General features: G+C 38.2%; 1 protein-coding gene across 1 annotated transcript; it reads right to left on the bottom strand.

Moving 5' to 3' along the window:
* Window positions 1–1,225: 1,225 nt before the first annotated feature.
* Window positions 1,226–5,987, bottom strand: LOC142617857 (F-box protein At5g51370-like). Its single transcript, XM_075790836.1, has 2 exons — window positions 4,560–5,987; window positions 1,226–2,034 (listed from the first exon to the last, which is right to left on the bottom strand). The coding sequence occupies exons 1-2, from the start codon at window positions 5,858–5,860 to the stop codon at window positions 1,761–1,763; spliced, it is 1,575 nt and encodes a 524-aa protein (XP_075646951.1). The 5' UTR covers window positions 5,861–5,987; the 3' UTR covers window positions 1,226–1,760.
* Between the last annotated feature and the right edge of the window lie 14,689 nt (window positions 5,988–20,676).

Here is a 20,676-nt window from a genome sequence, read left to right as displayed (position 1 = left end):
AGAAGGAGAAACACTTTCTTAAAGAATTAAAAAAAAAAAATCCAGAGAAGAGTGTTCTAGAGAGAGAAACGTAGAGATAGAGAACAACTAAAAGTAATAGTTTTATTTTTTATTTTTTATAAGACTAAAAGCAATAGTTGTGTTATCAATGGAGAGCCCCAAAATCACCATCCATGTAGTGGAAAAATCTGCCCAAAATCACCACCAAAATTACAAACCCAAAATCACTGGCCATAATCAAACTCAAATTGAAAAAAGAAAAAGAAAAAAAAAAGAATGAGAATGAGAAGAAGAAGAAGAAGATGCGGAAGGAGAAAGAAGGAGAAGGAAAATAAAAAAGAAGAAAGAAGAAAGAAGAAGAAGGTGAAAAATAAAGAGATATTTTGGAGATAGAGAGTGTAGAGATATTTGGAGTTTGGTAGGCGGTGGAACAGGCATAAAATAATAATAAAAAAAAGGTGAGAATGTATTATTTAGATAAAAGATGGCGTATAATAGTTAAACTGACCTGATCGTTTTATAATAATAAGTGTGTAAAATAATAATAATAAAAAAGTATGCTTTTTTTTACAAAATAAACAAAAAATTTGCATCTAATGACTTGGATGCTCTAAAGTTAGCAAGTATGCTGTAACCATCTAAAAAATAATTATCCAAATATCTCTGATGAGCAATAGCACTTATGATTTGAATGATATTTTTTTGAGAGAAAAATGTTGTATATTACACACCTAAGAGGAGTTATCATTTGAGTTAAAAGCTTTTCAATGAGTTGCTTTATGAGCTCACTTCATCTACAAGCTTGGCAGCAAATAGCAGCGAACCATACTTGTGGAACTATTTATTTCCAAACTCCCACTATTCTCTTGAGAAGCTTTCACTTATGACACACGACAATAAAAAGACCAGAAGGATAAGAATACTCGTGAATCTCACTCAGCTCATCTAGACTAGACAAGAAGCCAACTTTGGCAACATTAGCTGTCCCTCACTGCATGTGATATTCTAAATCAATAACTAGGGAGAAAAGTCAATGTACAAGGGTGTTTGCAAGTTGCAATGATGGAAAAAGTGAAAACAAATAGATATGCCTGTACAAATTGGGACTTTCTAGTTGCTCATCTTTTGCAAAGACATGCTTCCCTTCGTAGAAAATCAAATTCTAAGCAAAATTTTAAATTGGCACTTGAAACTTGAAGAAAAATAATTTCACTAGGAAAACCAATGAAAGAAAGTAGGAACCTCAGCATATTTAAACTGCAGAAAGTTTTTCACTATAACTTGTAGAAGAATAAATGTTACATATCCAGACGTGAAAAAGAAGTCACAAACTGTACTAATGTCTTTGCTTATGCTAATGCCTAGCAAGTCGGTGCAACACTGCAACTACCCAAAATATCAAAAAATTAGCATATCTAACTTTGTTGAACATTAAAGAAGCCGTAATGGGCACAAAATTACAACATTATAACTTTTGCTTGACACCAAAACTTGGTCAAGCTGATTACTCCATGTACAATTGCAGTGGAGAGGGATTAGAACGCTTCAAAAGAAATGCTCCCTTTGGCATAGCACTGAAGGCAAGAATGCGAATCATCCTCTCTATTATGATGGTAAGCCTCCAAATTAGACAAGATAATGACTACAAGTCTACAATGTACTACGGAGTGTGTGTATTTGCTAAATCATTACGGAGCTGCCATGTAATTCACCTGAATTGCACTGAACTAAAGCATGCATTCTAAGAAACATTAGCCAGTTCAACCCTTATAACTCTTGAAAAATCGACCACCTTTCTTTCTCAAATCAGTCTCAGCAAGACTTGATGAGAGGAGAGATCTAGAATCTGGACTCCATTTTAATTCTTTTAGTACAGAGAACAAGGTTGAGAGGGCAGGAGTCACTGCACTGTCCATTATTTTGTTACATGAAACTACTCTAAGTCTTTGAAGATCCTTCCAAGAAAGGATTACCGACTCCAAACCTTCCACTGTCAGTAATGAGCATCCTTCCAATGAAAGCTGCCTCACCCTCCTAGGAGAGAAAAAGTAAACTGTCAATTCAAAACTTCAATCAACAATATTCCTCTATAATATACACGATTCCAAATATTACTTTCCTTATTAGACATTGTATTCAAATGTATATACCAAGTTATCAATTAGCCATGGTAAAAGTACACCTTTAGAAATGCAACAATTGATGGATGAGCACAAATACAAAGAGGAGCTGATATTCATGAATGTAAAGACCCTATTTGACAAGTTCGCACAGGCTTTATATATGCCTCAAACCAAGAACTATTCATAGTTAGAAGATGAAGAGCATAAATCATACAACTCACGAGAAAACTTGGTACATAAAGGGAAACAAAAAAACCATATATATTCATAAAAAGCAGATATGCCAGTAGAAAAATACCACAGGAAAACAAACAATTTCCAAAGGCCTCTGATACCTTTACAAGAAAATATGGATCGCTGTGGAACTGTCACTGACTCACTAGTACCATTTCTTCATTATCCATACAGGATAGCATTTAGACACAGACCGATATAACTTCTACTTCAAGTATTGATTAATGGGGAACGTATTTTTCTTTCTTCGTCTTGATTGGTAATATAAATCAAGCTTCTGTAGTGGATTGACCTGACTCACCCTCCCTCTTTTTTTTATTTCTTCTTTTTTGGGGGGTTGGGGGGGGTGAGAGATCCCATTTTGGTTCAAAGACCACTCATTTGCCAGAAAATGTATTATTTATCCACATGAATTAGAACTTTCCAAGAAGTAAATATTTAGTACCAGGTGATAAATAAATCACAAATCAATTGCCAGCAGCCTTTCAATGGTTCAACAACTCTAAAAATATTTCTCTTTTTGTAATAACTAGAAACAATTCTCAGGAACGTCACAGCTACACATCATTTAATGAATTCAAATTGATTATTATCTTACAGATTACTAATTTATAGTCCACTAATTACCTGATAATGGATCCTCAAAAGCATGGAGACGACACAAAATGATGACCTTTTTTATGCAAACTTATGAGAGAAAATAACTTATGGACTTTTTTCTGCTGGTAATTACATATGCATCCTATGGGTATTGAACTCAAGACCTCAACCTCCACCTTGCTTTCATGAGGGGAGGAGATGCCATGCGCACTAGAGCTCATTGACACAATTATTTATTTACTTACTAAGTCAATTTCATTATTCTTAAATAATAAATTACTGCATCTCTTTTATTTATAGCATTCATGGGGAATGAAGGCCCTTGATTTTTACCAATTGCCTTTCCAAGTGTAGTGATAATGTGACTATAAAATGTTTGCATTCAACATTGGTTCAGACTCATACCAATCTTTCATATGTTCTTTGAAAGATACAAACTTGCTTTATGATAAACCCACTGGAAGGATAACGTCAAACAATTTTTTTCCCCTTAATTTCTTTAAAGAAATTGGTATATCATCATAAAAATAAAAAAATAAAAGATAAGTGACAAGGGCCTAGCAGCTCAATTGACACCTCCTGGAGTTTCCAATGGAGATATATAGGGCTTAAACCCCCCACTCCCAACTATTGATGTTCCAAAAAAGAAGAAGAAAAGACAAGTGTTACCCTAGATAAGAGGTAAAGTCTTGGTTCAAGGATCATATTAGTGACTTTCCAAAAAAAATTTAATCTTCATTTTTAAAGCATATTGGTGCTCTCCAGGTCATAGAGTAATATACTGCACTTGTTGGGATTTTAATAAACAAGCTCTGGATATATAGAGATGTTTGAGCTCACTAAAAATCTTTCGTATTAATAAGCCAGAACACCTAATAAGTAATAAGTAGTAACTTACTTTTGTTACAATTGATCTCATTATCTTGGTTTCTCAGTTTCAGGATTGAGTCACATTTTAACCTCCTTAGCAATGCATAAACTTTCATTGCACTTTATTTCTTTAATTTCATTAAAGAGTCTCATTTTCAATTTTGTTTGAAACAGTAATTTCCAGGACACTTGAGAAATATTGCTTTAATTTTCTTCTAAGGTGAATAATAAATTGACTGAATGGGTTATAAACAAAACTAGAGGGGAGAAGGTCTTGGTGGACACCCTGAATTATGTCTCTCACAGTCTCACCGGGTCTGTAAAGCAAGAACATTTCCCAAAGGAAGCACTCTTTCTTTTAGGTGGCATAGTAGAAACTGTTGAGCACTATTAGGCATTAACTGAACCTTTTCAACTTTCATGTTCCCTTTTGTATATCTATTTCACACTCAGAGAGCATATAGCATCTAAATTAATACAACAACTTCATGAATTTTACACTACTAATACTTTCCTATCAACTAAAAAACCAAGGGCAATCACCATGCATTGAAAACACATTGAACATGAACTGTATATTATTAGCAATAAATTTGCAAACCAAAACTGTAAACATCAACTAGTAATATTAAATTTTCAAGTAATCTCATTCATTCTCTGATTTTCCTCTACTAGTTATAGATATTATAAATATTGCAAAAAAACAAGAACAATGTCAAAAAAGGCTCATACCTACAAACAGTGGCCAATCCGAAAACCTCATTCTCCAACCCATAACAATCCTGCAACACAATCTCCCTCACACCCCTACATACCAAAAACAATGCTCTCACCGCCTGCTTATCCCGCATTTGACACCGCTGCAAATGCAACGCTTCTAAAGTCGGGCACAACCCCAAATGCTCGTCCGGTCCAGGACGAGAATCGATACTATCCTTACAAGACTGCAGCTTCAAAATCTTCAAATTCCCACAAAACGAAACCGCAGCCAACCAGCCTCCATCCATTTTATGATCACTCAGGGTCAATTCCTCAAGCATTTGGCAGCATTGCCCAATAGCCTTAATCCCATCATAGCTCCCCTCACAACCACAAAGCTCAAGCCTCACTAGCCTCCTACAACCCTGAGCTAATATGGTTAACCCGATATCCGACACGACCGACCCGAAAAACCCATCAATGAAACCGATCAATTTCACGATTTGCAAATTCATAAAACCCGAAATCCCTTTCAAACTCAAATCCCCACAAGCAATGACCTCCAACTCTTGCAATAACTGGCACTCCTTCGCCACACTCGACAACCCATCTTCGCTGGCTCCGATAACGACCAGCCTCCGCAGATTCGGGTACGACTCGGCCAGCGATTTGAGGCCCGAGTCGATGACCCGGCTCGGCAACAAGTCCTCCTCCCCGACGACCCGGTCTCTGGAGAGGCTCGAGTCGAGGTGAACCGAGAAGTACTTCCGGGTCACGATAATGGCCGCGTTTCTGGGCACCCGAATACAAGCGTGGACGATGTCGACATCGGAGAGATTCGGGAACCGGTGGAAGACCCGACCCGAATCGAGAAACGACCAATCGAACAGCTTCAAGGATTGTACCAAGCGGCCGTGAAGGTACAACCAGCGCCTGCAGACTAAGGAATTGGAAGAGTACTGAGAGACAGGGAGTTTTGAGAAAATGAGGTTGAGGAGGTGGTCGGAGAGGAGGGAGGTCGGATTGGGTGCGGGCGGGTCTACAACGAGATCGGTGAGATCGGTTGTGGGGTCGGGAGATGATGGTGGAGATGGGGTTGGTGACAGAGATAAATGACGGTTGTGATTGCTATGATTGTTATGATTATTGTTGCTGTTGTTGTTGCTGCTGCTTTGATTGCGGCTGTTGTGATGATGATGATGCATCTTGAGAATAACATGCTTGAGAGCTTGTTCCTTGAGGAAAAATTCTGGGAGGCTGAGAGATCTTGATCTCCTTGATGATGAGTCTGGGTTTTGGTCATTTTGGTCATTAGGGTTTGGTGAATGTGACATTTATTATTATTACTAGTATTATTTATTTTTGTTTTTTGTATTTGATGGGGTTGCTTGGGGTGGTTGACATTAAAGGTTTTGAGTTTTTTTTTGTTGGGTCTCTCTCTCTCTCTAAAATTTTGAAATCCTAATAAATATACAGAAGAATTGAAAGAACCCCAAAACTCCAAAATTTGTGAGTTTTGTGAGTTGTTTTCTCTCTGGATTTCTGGGATTTTTTTATGACAGGACATGGAGGGTTGTACTATGGGGTTGAAGAGAATTTTTTATCCTCTGTGGGAAGAGAGTTGCGTGCTCCTGTGAGATGGCTGTTTGGGAATCTGCCACCTGGCAAGTTGCGGAGGTGTTGCTGACGTGGCGAAGTGTTATTGGAAGATGGTTCTTTTTGTGGTTATTGTAGAAGAAATGAATGATTAGGAAATGGGTAATGTGTTGGGTCTAAAATAACGATTCTGTCCCTTTTAACTTTGTCTCATGTGACTGAGAATCAGTTAGGCGAAGTACACCGCTCAAAGTTCTCACACAAACCTTTTTGGGATAGATAAGATTTTCAGGACAGTTTTGCTTTTTCTTTTCTTTTTTTACTTACTTGAATGATTGGATCTGTTTTTTTTACTTTCAATTATTTTTATTTTTTTGTTTCCGTTTTCACCCAAGGATAATGACGGTTATTAGTTGAGAGGAGGAGGAGGAGGAGGAGGTTGTGGACTATTTATTAAGCTCATGGCTTTAGAGAGTTAGATCCCTTCCAAGAAAATCAATAGATTTTAATGCTAAAAAGAACTAGTCCCATCAATTCAAAAGATGGTGTCACACCACAACTTAATAAATGAAGATTTCTTTGACAACATGGTTGAAAGGCAAAAATATAAATATCTCTCAAAAAGATTGGAGAAAGAAAGGAAATGTTGGTGAAAAGATCAAGTTCTTGTGTTTGGTTGGTAGTATAATGAAAGAGAAAAGAAGTGAAAATTAGGAGACACATGTCTAGGTCATCTGCTTAAATTGGATGGAAATGGAGATAAATGCAACTAAAAAAAGCTATAGTTGTCCTACCACCCTTATCACCTACAAAATTATGTTTTCGCTAACAAGGATACACACTCTCTTTACTTCGTTGGGGACATTTAAGTAAAAACAAATTTTTATTTTCATTTAGAGTAAATTATAATTTTTGTTTCTAAATTATTACAGAAGTTCGTTTCTTGTTTCTAAACTTCAGAAGTTATATTTTCGTCTCTAAACTTTACAAAGTATTTTATTTTTGCTCTTTTATCTATTTTCATTAGTTTATGTCTAATTTGACACTTGGATTATTAATCCAAGACTAGAATATGAAGGACTCTTTTGAAGAAATAAAAAATTGTCAACAACGTTGTTTTTTTTCCCCCTCAAACCTAATTTTTTTTTTTCTTAATTTATAAATAGGTCATCAATTTAGTATTGAATACGTTGCACATTGTTCTCTCCTATGGGTAGCAACAAACATTAGAAAAATTTATGCGACTCCGTATTTTATATTGGTATGTGATAGGTTGTAACAACTATATTTTCCTTGCTTCCCATCACAATGGGCATCTTGCTCGAATAATCAAGTGGGGCGATAGTAGGGTCGTTTATAAACTTTGCAAAACGTTTTATTTTCGTCCCTCTGTTTATTTTCGTAAGTTTATGTCTTATGTGGCTTGATGGAGTGTTGATGTGGTATTTTGAAAGTTCAAGAATGAAAAACGAAATTTTGTAATAGTTTATGAACAAAAATTATATTTTATCCTTCCATTTATCTTCTCTTAACAAACTAGACAAAGAGAAAACCAAATAATTTTCTTTTTCTTCTCCTTCTCCCCTACTTCCAAACATACAACAAAATGCAGTGTTGAATAATGATGGCGTGTTAAATCAATCTAGGAAAATAGAAATATTCGATTTTTCTTTTCTTTTCCTCAAGCAAATCATTCTTCCATTATAATTGTTACCCTTTCCTTTTATGTTTAGTACTTCGATTTTATTAGAATCATAGATATTTGAATTTCTCATTTATATCATACTTTAGTCTATCTATTTTTTTTATTTTATTTTAAAAGAGGCTATCTATTGTTTTAGTTGTTATTTAGCATTTCCTTCAATAATCAACATCATGTAGTTCATCATTGTTAGCATCAAAAGGATATAAGTCTTCTTTGTTGAAGCAAAATGAGCCCATACCCCTTTTTAAAACGAAACCAAACTATAAAATAGGAGCCTCCATAAAGGCAATCAACGATTGGGAAAAGCCATCAATGGACCTTATAAACCACATCAATACTTGTGTCGATATTTAAACTCAAACAAGTACAAATAAATTGGCGATCACATTGGGCGAATCAAGAATGGCAATAACAACTAAAAGTATGAAAGCTTTTACATGCCCAATTTTGCACTAATTATGAATCAAGGCCCCCACAAATCAATGCCCTATTTTGAATATGCAACGTTCAACATATTTAATGACAAATGATTGAAACATCAAATTTTACACCTTTTGTTGGCTAATTATCTTCACCAATCCATGAGACATTCTAGCATGTCTAATTTCTTCAAATCATTGAGCCCCAAACTTACCTTTAGCTAATTATTGAAGTGGCCCTAGTATTTTTTTAGAGTAATTATTCACGATTCCGAATTTGCAGTGAAGCACACTTAAAGTATAAGAATAAAGTTTCCCTAAAAAAAATGAAGAAGTATAAGAACAAAGTTTATTTGCATCCCGTGGGACTAAGATCCTTTTCCATTAAAAGTGTCCCATGATACATGATAACACTATGCATTTGGCATATATTATAGGTGACCACATCATTTCTGTAATTTGTTTTTGGTATAGTATTGCTTTTAAAAGAAAAATATAATTAAATTAGGTACCCAAAAGTATATTAAATTAGAGACTGAAATTTTTTAGACAAAAATTAAATTTTATAAAACAAATATTCTATTGCACTTTGAAGTTTGAACATCAATGTTGTTTTGGTAGGCATTTGAGTATATAATAAGGTAATTATGCTTTTATGGTATGATAATTGATAAATATAATAGGAGATATTCTAAAAATTCCATTGACTGATAGTGTGTTGAATTAAACATGGAATTTTCGAATTTACGTTACGCTCCAAATCAATAAACACATCATCCTAATACTGCTATTTAGGGATAAGCAATTACTCTTTAGTATAAAATAAACAATACATTATGAATTCACATTGTTTGCCTCATGAAATAATACTTGCTATTGAAAAATCGTTTATCATATCAAAATAATCTATTAGTTGGTCTGACATATGAGGGTGGGAAAATCATTATCATTTTAAATCTTTACATGGTGTTCAATGCAAAAAAAAAAAAAAGGACGAGACCAAAAGTACAAGGCCCACATATTTCAGCGTACCGACATGGTAAAGCCCATGATTATGTACTTAAAATATACGACTCGGCCATTATGTCATTATGTGGGCTGGACAAGTCTGGCTTCTTGTCATAGATTAAGACAATTTAGCTTGGACTTGGGTCCGAGGGTTGGCAAGATATATGTAAATTAATAAGCCTAAAATATTTGTTTTTGCTGCTAATGCTAAATGAAAACACTGAAAAAGCCTAAAAGGGAAGCAGTTTGTAAACTTAGATTTATTCTTAAATCTTACTGTTGTAGCATTTTTAATATTGAGAAGTTCCTTAACATATGTGTGCAATATTAAAATCACAAAAATTCTTATGTAGCAGGTTGTTATAGATTTTTAATTTGAAACAGCAAGTAATAACCTGTTATATAAGATTTGTTGTGAAAGTGTTGAGAAAATGTTGGGATATAGTATTTTTCTTTAATATTATATAATTAAAATGGATAAATATTACAATATAAATATATAGATATGGGAGTTAATATGTAAAATAAGAGTTAGGGAAATTTTTAATCCCACATTTAAAATGAGAAGACTCATATTTTTATAAGTGTGGTCATTAATGGGCTGAAATGTATTAGAGTAGATATTGGGCTAGATACATGTGCGAAGGGAGGAGGTAAGCTAGAGAAGGTTTGCACTGGTTACAAAGATTAGTCAACCAAGGGCTTGAATCTTTTTAAAGAGAGCGAGTGTCGCGCTTTAGTCCAAATAGTATTGTATATCTTTTCCCAAATAAATAATACTTAGAAATATTTTATTCAATTTTTTCTTTATGTTATTTCCATTATTATTGTGTTTGTTCCAATACTTACTACTTCATTCTCACTTGGATACACATCACTTTATATTCTTAATTACTTCTCACTTATTTTGTTTGGGATATAATCCAAGGGTAGCGAAGAGATAGATGAAGGAACCTCCTTAACATATGTTTGAAATCTTAAAATCAAATTATTTGTGCTTATTTTTTTTGCGTTTCCAAGAGAAATGTCAAATATTTAAATCTCCTATCTTTCAAGCTATTTCAACTATTGAATTATCCACAATAATAATGGTAAGGGCTAAGTTTGAATTTAAAGCCCAAAAGTGAAAATGACTAAGGCCCAAAAAGTCCAAAACAATGAATTTATAGAGAGTGAGCTAGAAATTGAATTCCAATGAGTTGGATAGTAATCACAGTAAGTCAAATAATACTTGAAAGCATGAATAAACAGGTTTATGCAAAGAAAATCCTCATCAGAAAAGTCGTAGGATGGTAGTTCTTATATATTTTTCTTAGACTTAAACACAATTACAGTTCTTAAGTGTACAATGGTTTTTCCATAGATTATCTGATGATCCCCTTGTAATGGAGATTTCCTTCTTTATATTCCCCTTCCTTACTTCATCTTAGCCTTTCACGTGTAAATCAGATTGCCGGCTTTGATACTTGTCCCATCAGCACTTTTCTGAAATCTTCGTGGGTAGCTGTAAGGCTGGAGGTTACTGTTCAGGTATCACCTCCACATTAATGCGGTAAGAGAGTTAGCTGCAAAGCATTCAATGCGGTGGTAGCAACTTTCTTCTTAGATATTTTCCATCTTTCCTTTGTCTTATCCCCATTTGATACTTATCCTTACCAACATGATCGTCTAGTGCCTTGTTCTTGATGAGAGGTTGGACTTTTGACCTCTGCTCTACTTAGCCAAAGAGGTGTTTCTCCTCGGATTACACTCCCAAGCACTTATGACTAGACTTCGTCCACGGACTACTAACTTGTATTTCCTTGTTAGTATTTACTTGTCCTCGGACGATTTGATGTCCTCGGACACAACCCAGACTTAATATCCATTTCTTGGCCTTTTATCCTTACAATAATAATAATAATAATAATAATTATTATTATTATTATAATTGTAGGGACATTGGGCCTAGTAATTTATGAAGGGTGACTCAATAATATCTTTTGGGCTAAAAGCCCAATCCGAAGACATCAAGTGATTTAAGGGTGTGTGAATGTACCTCATAAAGAAAATACTAGGTAAAAAAGCGATAGTGTCTGAATAAATATGTCCGAGGAAGACTGTGTCCTCGGATAATGAAGCCGAGGTAATAGAAGGGAATGTTTAATATCCCTAGGCTATGTTATAAAAATTCCTATGGTTTTGGGAAGACACGGTACACGTGGAGGGTAATAGAAAGGGCGGTGGAATATCTAAGATAAAGCTGCTACCACCGCCCCCGCATTAAAGACTCTGCAACTAATATGCTGGCTGCATTAATGGAGAAATGGGACTTGAGCATGAGGTTTGGAACTTGGTCCCTGTCTCCAGAAGATTTCAGGGAAAATGGATGGGACAAGTATCTAAACCAGCGTTATAACTATGAGGTGGAGGATGAGAAGGGAAGGAAGAGGAAGTATAAATAAGAGAAGGGACCTTCGAAAGAAGAGGAGGCTTTCTTTGGAGAGAAAAGAAAGAATAGTATATGATAAATCTGACTGTCTACAATTGTAATCTATCTTGAGAAGCAGTATTATAAACTATCCTCGGATTGTGTCCGAGGAGGAATTTTCATTCATATTCTTATAAATAACTCCCTATTTGTGCCATTGGGCCCAAAGCCCATTTTTCTTTGTTGTTTAAAGCACCTTTAAAATCTAGATTTTAAGCCCACTCTCTACAAATTTATTGTAAAAAGGCCTTTCAAGCCCTTTTCCTTCTGATTGTGGGTCGGGAGCTCGAATTGTGTCCTTACAATTGGCGTTGTCTGTGGGAAATCTAGTTTTTGAAGATGTTTAACATCATGGTGAGCTCAGGACCACAACACCGTACGGAGTCTGTAGGGTCCCAACATGAGGATCACTCCTTGCATCTTGAGCACGAAGAGAACCGGGAGGGTAGTGTACATACTACGCACACTACCAAAAGTAGGAGTCATTCACAAGGGGGAAGCAGAGTTCCTCACGAGGAAAATACCAAAGCCATGCAGAAAGAAATTGACAGCCTAAAAGGGAAATTGCGTCACGAAAGGCGAAGGCGAACTCCTTCTGTCTCCGATCCCTCTTTAGAGGGTTCTAGGGATGACAATTACAGGCAGAGATCCAGAACTCCCTTAGATGAATCTTTCTCTTACGAGGAAGACAACCTGCATGGGCGGCAGGGTAAAAACTATTCATCTAGGGGCTTGGGAAATGATGCTATGGGTAGGGCGTTGCATCAAATCTCTAGGTCACCCTTCACACGCAAGTTGGAAGAAGGGAGGCTACCTCGGTGCTTCACACAATCAGCCTTCACTATTTATAATGGCCGAACGGATCCTGTGGAGCATGTGAGCCATTTTAGCCAAAGGATGGCAGTACATTTCAAGAATGAGACTTTGATATGCAAGATTTTTCCATCTAGCCTGGGACCTGTGGCCATGAGGTGGTTTGATGGCTTGAGGGCAGGCTCTATCAATTCTTTCAAGGAACTTACTAGGGCATTTGACTCTCGTTTCATCACATGCAGTAGAGTTCCTCGGCCTTTAGATTCATTATTATCCGTGCCCATGAGGGAAGGGGAAACCCTGAGAATGTATTCAAACAGGTATTGGGAGATGTTCAATGAAATTGATGGAGACTTCGATGATGTGGCGATAAGGACCTTCAAGGTCGGCCTACCTACGGAGCATGACTTGAGGAAATCTTTGACGAAAAAGCCTGTCAGGAGCGTGCGTCGGCCCATGGATTGCATCGATGAGTACAAAAGGGTTGAGGAAGATCAGCAGCAGGGAAAGGGTAAGGCGAAGGTTATCCCTCAGGAGAGGAGGAATTTCAGGTCGGACAGATACAACAACAACAGGCCTGGAAGAGATTTTTTCAGACAAGCTGGTCCTATCGCCCCATAGGTGGTTAACACCGTTTTCAAGGAACCAGTACAACAGCTGTTGGAGAAAATCAGGCATGAGTCATACTTCAAATGGCCCAATAAGATGGCAGGGGACCCTTTGAGACGCAACCAAAATCTCCATTGCCATTATCACCAGGAGAGAGGTCATACCACTGAGGATTGTCGGACTTTGTGGAACCATTTGGAGCAATTGGTTAAAGAGGGAAAGTTAAAGTGATTCCTGTATCAGCCTAATGGGCAAGGAAACCACTCAGGGGTGGCAAACCACAATGGCCCTTCGTCAAGGCCTCCTCTAGGTACAATTAATGTTATTTTCGCTGCACCTGGAAGGACTGGCTCAACTCCTTTCAGGGTGATGTCTATAGCTCAGACCTTGGTCGAGGAATCAAGGGATCAGCCGAAGACGATTAAGGTGAATGTCCTACCAGTTTTGGGTTTCTCGGAATAGGACAAAATCGGGACTATCCAACCACATGATGATGCCTTGGTTATTACCCCAAGGATAGGGAATTACGATGTGAGGAGGGTGATGGTCGATCAAGGCAGTGGCGCAGATATCATGTACCCTGACCTGTTTAAAGGGTTAAATTTAAAACTTGAAGATCTTACGGCTTATGACTCACCTTTGATAAGCTTTGAGGGAAAGGCTATCATACCAAAGGGGCAAATTAGGCTGCCTGTACAATTAGGTCCAGAAGTGGTAAACGTAGATTTTATCGTGGTAAACGCCTATTCTCCCTATACAGCTATTGTGGCAAGACCTTGGCTGCATGTTTTGGGTGCCGTTTCCTCAACCTTGCATGTCAAGGTTAAATTTCCTTCTGGAGATCAGGTGGTAGAGCTGCTTGGGAGTCAGTCTGTGGCTCGACAGTGTGTCATAGTTGCAATTCTGCGTCAGCTTGAACAGGAGTCCTCGGCCTCGGCTAACGGAAAGTCGTAGCAATCAAAGTCTCTGGCCACAACCGAGGTACCCTCGGTAGAAGAACCTGCATGTGAAGAACTAGAAAAGGTTCTTATAGACGATGACCCTGAAAAATTCTTTCAGGTAGGGGTTCAATTGCCACAGGAGGAGAAGACAGAGCTAATTTTGTTTTTAAAGAGAAATATGGATGTATTTGCATGGAATGCTTACGAAGCCCCTAGGGTTGATCCGAGTTTTATTTTTCATCATTTAAATGTCAATCTAGCTGTGGTACCGAGGAGGCAACCACCTCGGCGCTCCTCTAAAGAGCATTTTGAGGCTGTTAAGGAGGAGGTGCTCAAACTTAAAAAGGCGGGTGCTATCAAAGAAGTTTTTTATCCTGAATGGTTAGCTCATACAGTGGTGGTAAAGAAGAAGAATGAGAAGTGGAGAGTTTGTGTGGATTTCACAGATTTAAACAAGGCTTGTCCCAAGGATTCTTTCACAATGCCTCGGATTGATCAGTTGGTGGATGCTACTGTTGGGCATCCTCGGATGAGTTTTCTTGATGCTTTCCAAGGTTATCACTAAATACCTTTAGCTGTGGAGGACCAGGAGAAGACTGCATTTGTCACTCCTACATTAAATTATCATTATAAGGTAATGCCCTTTGGTTTGAAGAACGTAGGAGCTACCTATCAAAGGATGATGACTAGGATGTTTGAGCCACAGCTGAGAAAAACTATCGAGGTATATGTGGACGACATGGTGGTAAAGAGTAAAGCGGTTTCTACGCATTTGGAAGATTTGAGCAACACTTTTCAAACACTGAGAAAGTACAAATTGCGACTCAATGCCTCTAAATGTTCTTTTGGTGTGGGGTCGGACAAATTTCTAGGCTATATGGTAACTCACCGGGGAATTGAGGTCAATCCTGCTCAAGTCAAGGCCATTAGCAACTTACACCCACCTCGGAATCCTAAAGAGGTTCAGAGGCTAACAGGAATGATTGCTGCCCTCAACTGATTTATTTCTCGGTCCGCGGATAGGTGCATGCCTTTTTTTTAGTTGTTAAATAAATGGAAGGGTTTTGAATGGATCGAGGAGTGTACGGTGGCTTTTCAATAGCTTAAAGAATATCTTTCACAACCACCCGTTATGTCTCGACTAGAAATTGATGAAGTTCTGTTCAGATATATTGCAGTAGCTAATCATGCAGTTAGTCTGGTTCTTATACGGGATGATGATAATGTACAGATGCCAGTTTATTACGTGAGCAAGTCTCTGCATGAAGCTGAGGTGAATTATTTACTGCTGGAGAAAGCAATCCTGGCAGTGGTGCATGCTACGCGAAGGCTTCCCCATTACTTCCAGTCTCATACAGTTGTTGTCTTAATACAACTCCCTCTTAAGTCTATACTTCGGAGTGCGGACTATACGGGAAGAATTTCCAAATGGAGAACTGTCCTAGGAGCTTTCGATATCAAGTATATGCCTCGCACCTCTATAAAGGGGCAAGTCATTGCGGATCTAGTGGCTGAGTTTGCTGAGCCCTCATTAGAAGAGTATATTAAAGGATCAAGCATGGATAAAAAATTAGTTGGCATGATTTCGTACAAAGAGCCTTCGTTGTGGAAAGTATATGTTGATGGAGCAGCAAATCAAAGAGGATCTGGTGTGGGGCTAGTTTTGGTATCCCCTGAGGGAATTACTTTTGAGAAATCTTTGAGATTGGGGTTCTCGGCCACCAACAATGAAGCAAAATATGAGGCTGTCCTCGCTGGAATGAACATGGTTTATAAGATGGGAGGGAAGATAGTATAAATGTTTTCGGATTCACTATTGGTGGTAGGCCAAGTAGAAGGGAAGCTAGAGGCAAGAGATTCAAGAATGTAAGGATACCTAACCCAGGTCAGGTATATACAATCCAAATTTGAGTCTTTTTCTTTATTACATGTGTCCAGGTGTGTGAATACCCATGCTAACTCCTTGGCCACAGTCGCAACATCCTCGGCGCAAAGCCTACCACGGGTCATCCTTGTTAAAGATCTGTGGAAACCCACTGGGACGAGTAATAATGCCACTCGAATTCTTCAAATTAGGACAGGGCTTAGTTGGATGGATCCAATTGTGACGTTTCTCAAAGATGATATCTTGCCTAAAGAAAAGTCCGAAGTAGATAAGGTTCGCAAGAAATCACCTCAATTCTGGCTGTCCGAGGATCAGAAATTATACAAGCGCTCTTTTTTCAGGATCATATTTGTTATGTATGCATCCAGAAGTAACGAAGTTACTTTTAGAAGAGTTGCATGAAAGGATTAGCGGAAGCCACACTGGAGGAAGGTCTTTAGCTCATAGAGCCCTTACTCAGGGCTATTGGTGGCCCAATATGCAAAGAGAAGCACATGATTATGCGAAGAAATGTGACCAATGTCAAAAAATTCGCTCCTAACATACATCAACCAGGAGGTGTTCTTAATCTTCTGTCTAGTCCTTGGCCTTTTGCTCAATGGGGGTTGGACATTGTTGGACATTTCCCAAAAGCAGCAGGGAATAGGCGGTAGCTCCTCGTCGGAACATATTATTTCACAAAATGGGTTGAAGCTGAGTCATTATCAAATATCAGAGACATGGAAGCAAAAAAGTTTGTATGGAAGAACATTGTCACCAAGTTTGGAATCCCTTATACTCTCATTTCAGATAACGGTCTACAATTTGATAGTAAGACCTTTAGAAAATACTGTTGTGATATAGGCATCATGAATAGATATTCCACTCCAGCTTATTCTCAAGGGAATGGGCAAGCCGAGGCCGTCAATAAAGTGATAGTTAATGGGCTCAAGAAAAGGTTGGGTGATGCTAAGGGAAGATGGGTGGAAGAACTGCCACACGTCTTGTGGACATATCGAACTACACCACGAAGGTCCACAGGAGAAACACCTTTCTCCATGACTTATGGAGCCGAGGCAGTAATACCTCTTGAAACTGGATTCCCAACACTAAGGAAGAACTCATTCACTTTAGATAGCAATGATAATCTATTGGAGAGAAGTCTAGACTTAGTTGAAGAACGACGAGAGAATGCCATGGTTCAACTAGCTTATTATCTGCACAAACTCAAGCAGGGGTATGATTCTCATGTAAAGCTACGGCCTTTTGCACCTGGGGATTTGGTACTGAGGAAAGTTTTGGGTACAACAAAGAACCCAGCATGGGAAAAACTGGGGCCCAACTGGGAAGGACCTTATCGTATTACCTCAGTCGCAGGCATAGGGGCTTATAATCTTGAAGATCTAGATAAATATGTTGTACAACGCCCCTAGAATGTAAATAACCTACGAAGGTACTATTATTAAATGTAAGGCACTTCGGCTATTTTTACTGACACTATATTGCGTTCATTATCTTCGTTTGTCTAAATATCAAACTGAAACTTGGTATGCCTGGATCTTCGGACCACGTACCTCGTTTAAATTGATATTTTTATCAAGTGGTAGACAGAACCTTAGTTATGTCTGGTACTCGAATCATCTACTTTGGGAAAATTAACATTTCAATTTTTTTCATTAAGTATCAAACTGAAGCTTGGTATGCCCGGATCCTCGGACCACGTACCTCGTTTAAATTGATATTTTTATCAAGTGTTAGACAGAACCTTAGTTATGTCTGGTCCTCGGATCATCTACTTTGGGGAAATTAACATTTCAATTCTTTTCATTAAGTATCAAACTGAAGCTTGGCATGCCTAGATCCTCGGACCACGTACATCGTTTAAATTGATATTTTTATCAAGTGTTAGACAGAACCTTAGTTATATCTGGTCCTCGGATCATCTATTTTGGGGAAATTAACATTTCAGTTCTTTTCATTAAATATCAAACTGAAGCTTGGTATGCCTGGATCCTCGGACCACGTACCTCGTTTAAATTGATATTTTTATCAAGTGTTAGATAGAACCTTAGTTATGTTTGGTCCACGGATCATCTACTTTGAGAAAATTAACATTTCAGTTCTTTTCATTAAGTATCAAACTGAAACTTGGTATGCCTGGATCCTCGGAACACGTACCTCATCTAAATTGATATTTTTATCAAGTGTTAGACAGAACCTTAGTTATGTCTGGTCCTCGGATCATCTACTTTGAGGAAATTAACATTTCAATTCTTTTCACTAAGTATCAAACTGAAGCTTGGTATGCTTAGATCCTCGGACCATATGTCCCATCTAAATGGATATCTCATTAAGTGTTGAACAAAGGCTAATAACGTTTTGGTCCTTAGACATGCCCCATCTAAATGAAATTCAACTACGTTCAATCCGTATATCTTGAAGTCTCCCTGAGATAGTGATAAATGGATAGAAATCCATAAGCATCACTTAATGCATTTGCAGACATATTGAACATGTTTATTGTCTAAATTCAATCCTTTGGGCGTTTTCACGCCTTGATTTTTTGGCCTTCAAAGACTTGTACGAGCTAATGGCGATCTCTTTTGCCCTATGAGTAGACTGAACAGCCTATGAATGGAAGACAACAATACAATAAAGACAAAGTTACAAGTTTTATAAAAATAACAGGAATAGAAATGGACAAGGCTTGGAAGAGATGTTTACCATGGCAAGCTCCTTCTTCAAAATCATGAAGACATTTTGGTCTCTTTTTTTTTTTTTTTTTTTTTTTTTTTTTTTTTTTTTTTTTTTTTTTTTTTTTTTTTTTTTTTTTTTTTTTTCTGAGCTCACCCATATCCTCGGGTAACAGCAAAGCTTGCTCCAATGCGTCTGCTACGCAAGTAGCTGTTCCCTCATCGGAGTTCCTGATGGATGCGTCAACAATGACTGCGTGGTCATCCATAGTCATATCAGGGAGCCAGATTGGAGCATGTACAACCACGTGAGATTCGGTCCGTCTATCTGACCTCGTCTGCACAGTGCGAGCCTGTTTTCCTCCTTTTTCGATCTCAAGCTCCTTGGGAAGAGAGCCCTTCCCTACCTCCATCACTTCTTTCCCTTTTTGCTGGTCCCGTTTTCTTTTGTGGTCAACCGGGTTGATACGCTGAGATTGGGAAGAAGGGGGAGGAGGAGGGAGCCTGGATTCAGGGCCTTTTTCAGCGCCTTTATCTTGGACCCTAGTGCGAGGTTCCTTAGGAAGCTCTTGAGTCCCTGCTTGAGCTTCTAGTACATCTTTAAGACTCGGCTTTGGCTTGCGTTGGATACCCATGGGATCAGGTTGTTGGATGATGTCTTGTAGGGTTTGAGAGGATGTGCCGAGGATAGAAACTTGGTCTTTGGGGGAGTGAGGTTGATTAAAAACCTCGAACTCGTCCTCGGAATCGGATACTTCAACAATCTCTTCTTCTTCCTTTATGCCGGGTTGGGAAGAGGTTGCTTCACCAAGTGTATGTTGTGTTGAAAGAGGGATTAGGGGAATCCCTTCCGGAACGGGTTGTGGGGGTTGTATGGGTTGGGTAACCAAGGTACCCTGAGAATAGGAGCCCCCTCGGGTAGCAGAAAACCTTCAACGGCAATGCTTATCCGGGGAAGACGTGGGTCCTTAGCTTTGATCACACACTTCGGCGCCTGAAAAACTTTGGAAATGGGGTCGTAGTCGAGGATTAAATGAGCCGCTCGGAGTTGGCTGTCTGTATGCACAAAGACTTCGGCTTGTAAAATTCTGTCCAATCTCCCAAAATCAACGAGGATAGGGTGACGATCCGCTGTGTGTGGGTCTGCAAAATTGTCCAAAAGAAAGAAAAACAAGGTAAGAATAGATAAAAAGGTAAAATGAATGGTTTTTAAGATTTTTAGATAGATCCAAAACTTCACCTGGGGTCCCCTCCCTTGTCGGACAGGGTAAGCTGTCGTGCCAATCTCCTGATATGATCAGGAAGTCGTTTTTTGGACCCTTATTATATTCGGGAAGACATTGAATTAACCTAACTGTTGGATGCCTAGATTTTAAGTAATATTCATCTTTTTTTGTTAGGTAGTGGAGGTTATAAACCCAGTTCACATCGTGATGAGTGAGCCTTAGGTTCATCTTCTCATTTAGGGCATCTATGGAACCTAGGATCCTAAACACATTTGGGGCACACTGGGTAGGAGCTAGTCTAAAAGCCCTAAGATAATCCCTAGTTACAGCCCCCATAGGGATTCTCATCCCTCCTTCGATGAATGCAATCATCAGGATTACTACCTCTCCCATTTTTCTTTTTACGAAATACTCCTCTTCTGTACAGTACGTAATAGATACCTTCGAGGGAATTCGGTATTTAGCCTTAAATTACTATATTTTTTCATTTGAATCCACTAGGGATGCAAATCTACCTATTTTTGGAAAAAAAAAGAGGTGTAGGTATGTTGGAAAAATTAAGAAAATAGACTAGCTGAGGATAAAGGAGTACATAGAAAAAGAAAGGGGAAGGAAGAAAAACAAAAAGAAAAAGAGCTGATAAGAAAGGGAGAGAGTATGGGAGAACTTACTTTAACAAAAAAAAGAAGGCACGGTCACCTCAGACAGGGTATTTGGTAAAATGAGAAAGCACGTGTAGATGACAAATGTGGCAGGTACGTTATAGGAGCGTTGTGGTGTGTGAGAGGATTTGAAAGAAATTGGTA

Source organism: Castanea sativa, chromosome 11 (genome assembly GCF_040712315.1).
Source record: "Castanea sativa cultivar Marrone di Chiusa Pesio chromosome 11, ASM4071231v1".
Lineage (NCBI taxonomy): Eukaryota > Viridiplantae > Streptophyta > Magnoliopsida > Fagales > Fagaceae > Castanea > Castanea sativa.
The sequence above is the reverse complement of the archived record's forward strand: the minus strand, read 5'-3'. Positions and strand labels throughout refer to the sequence as shown.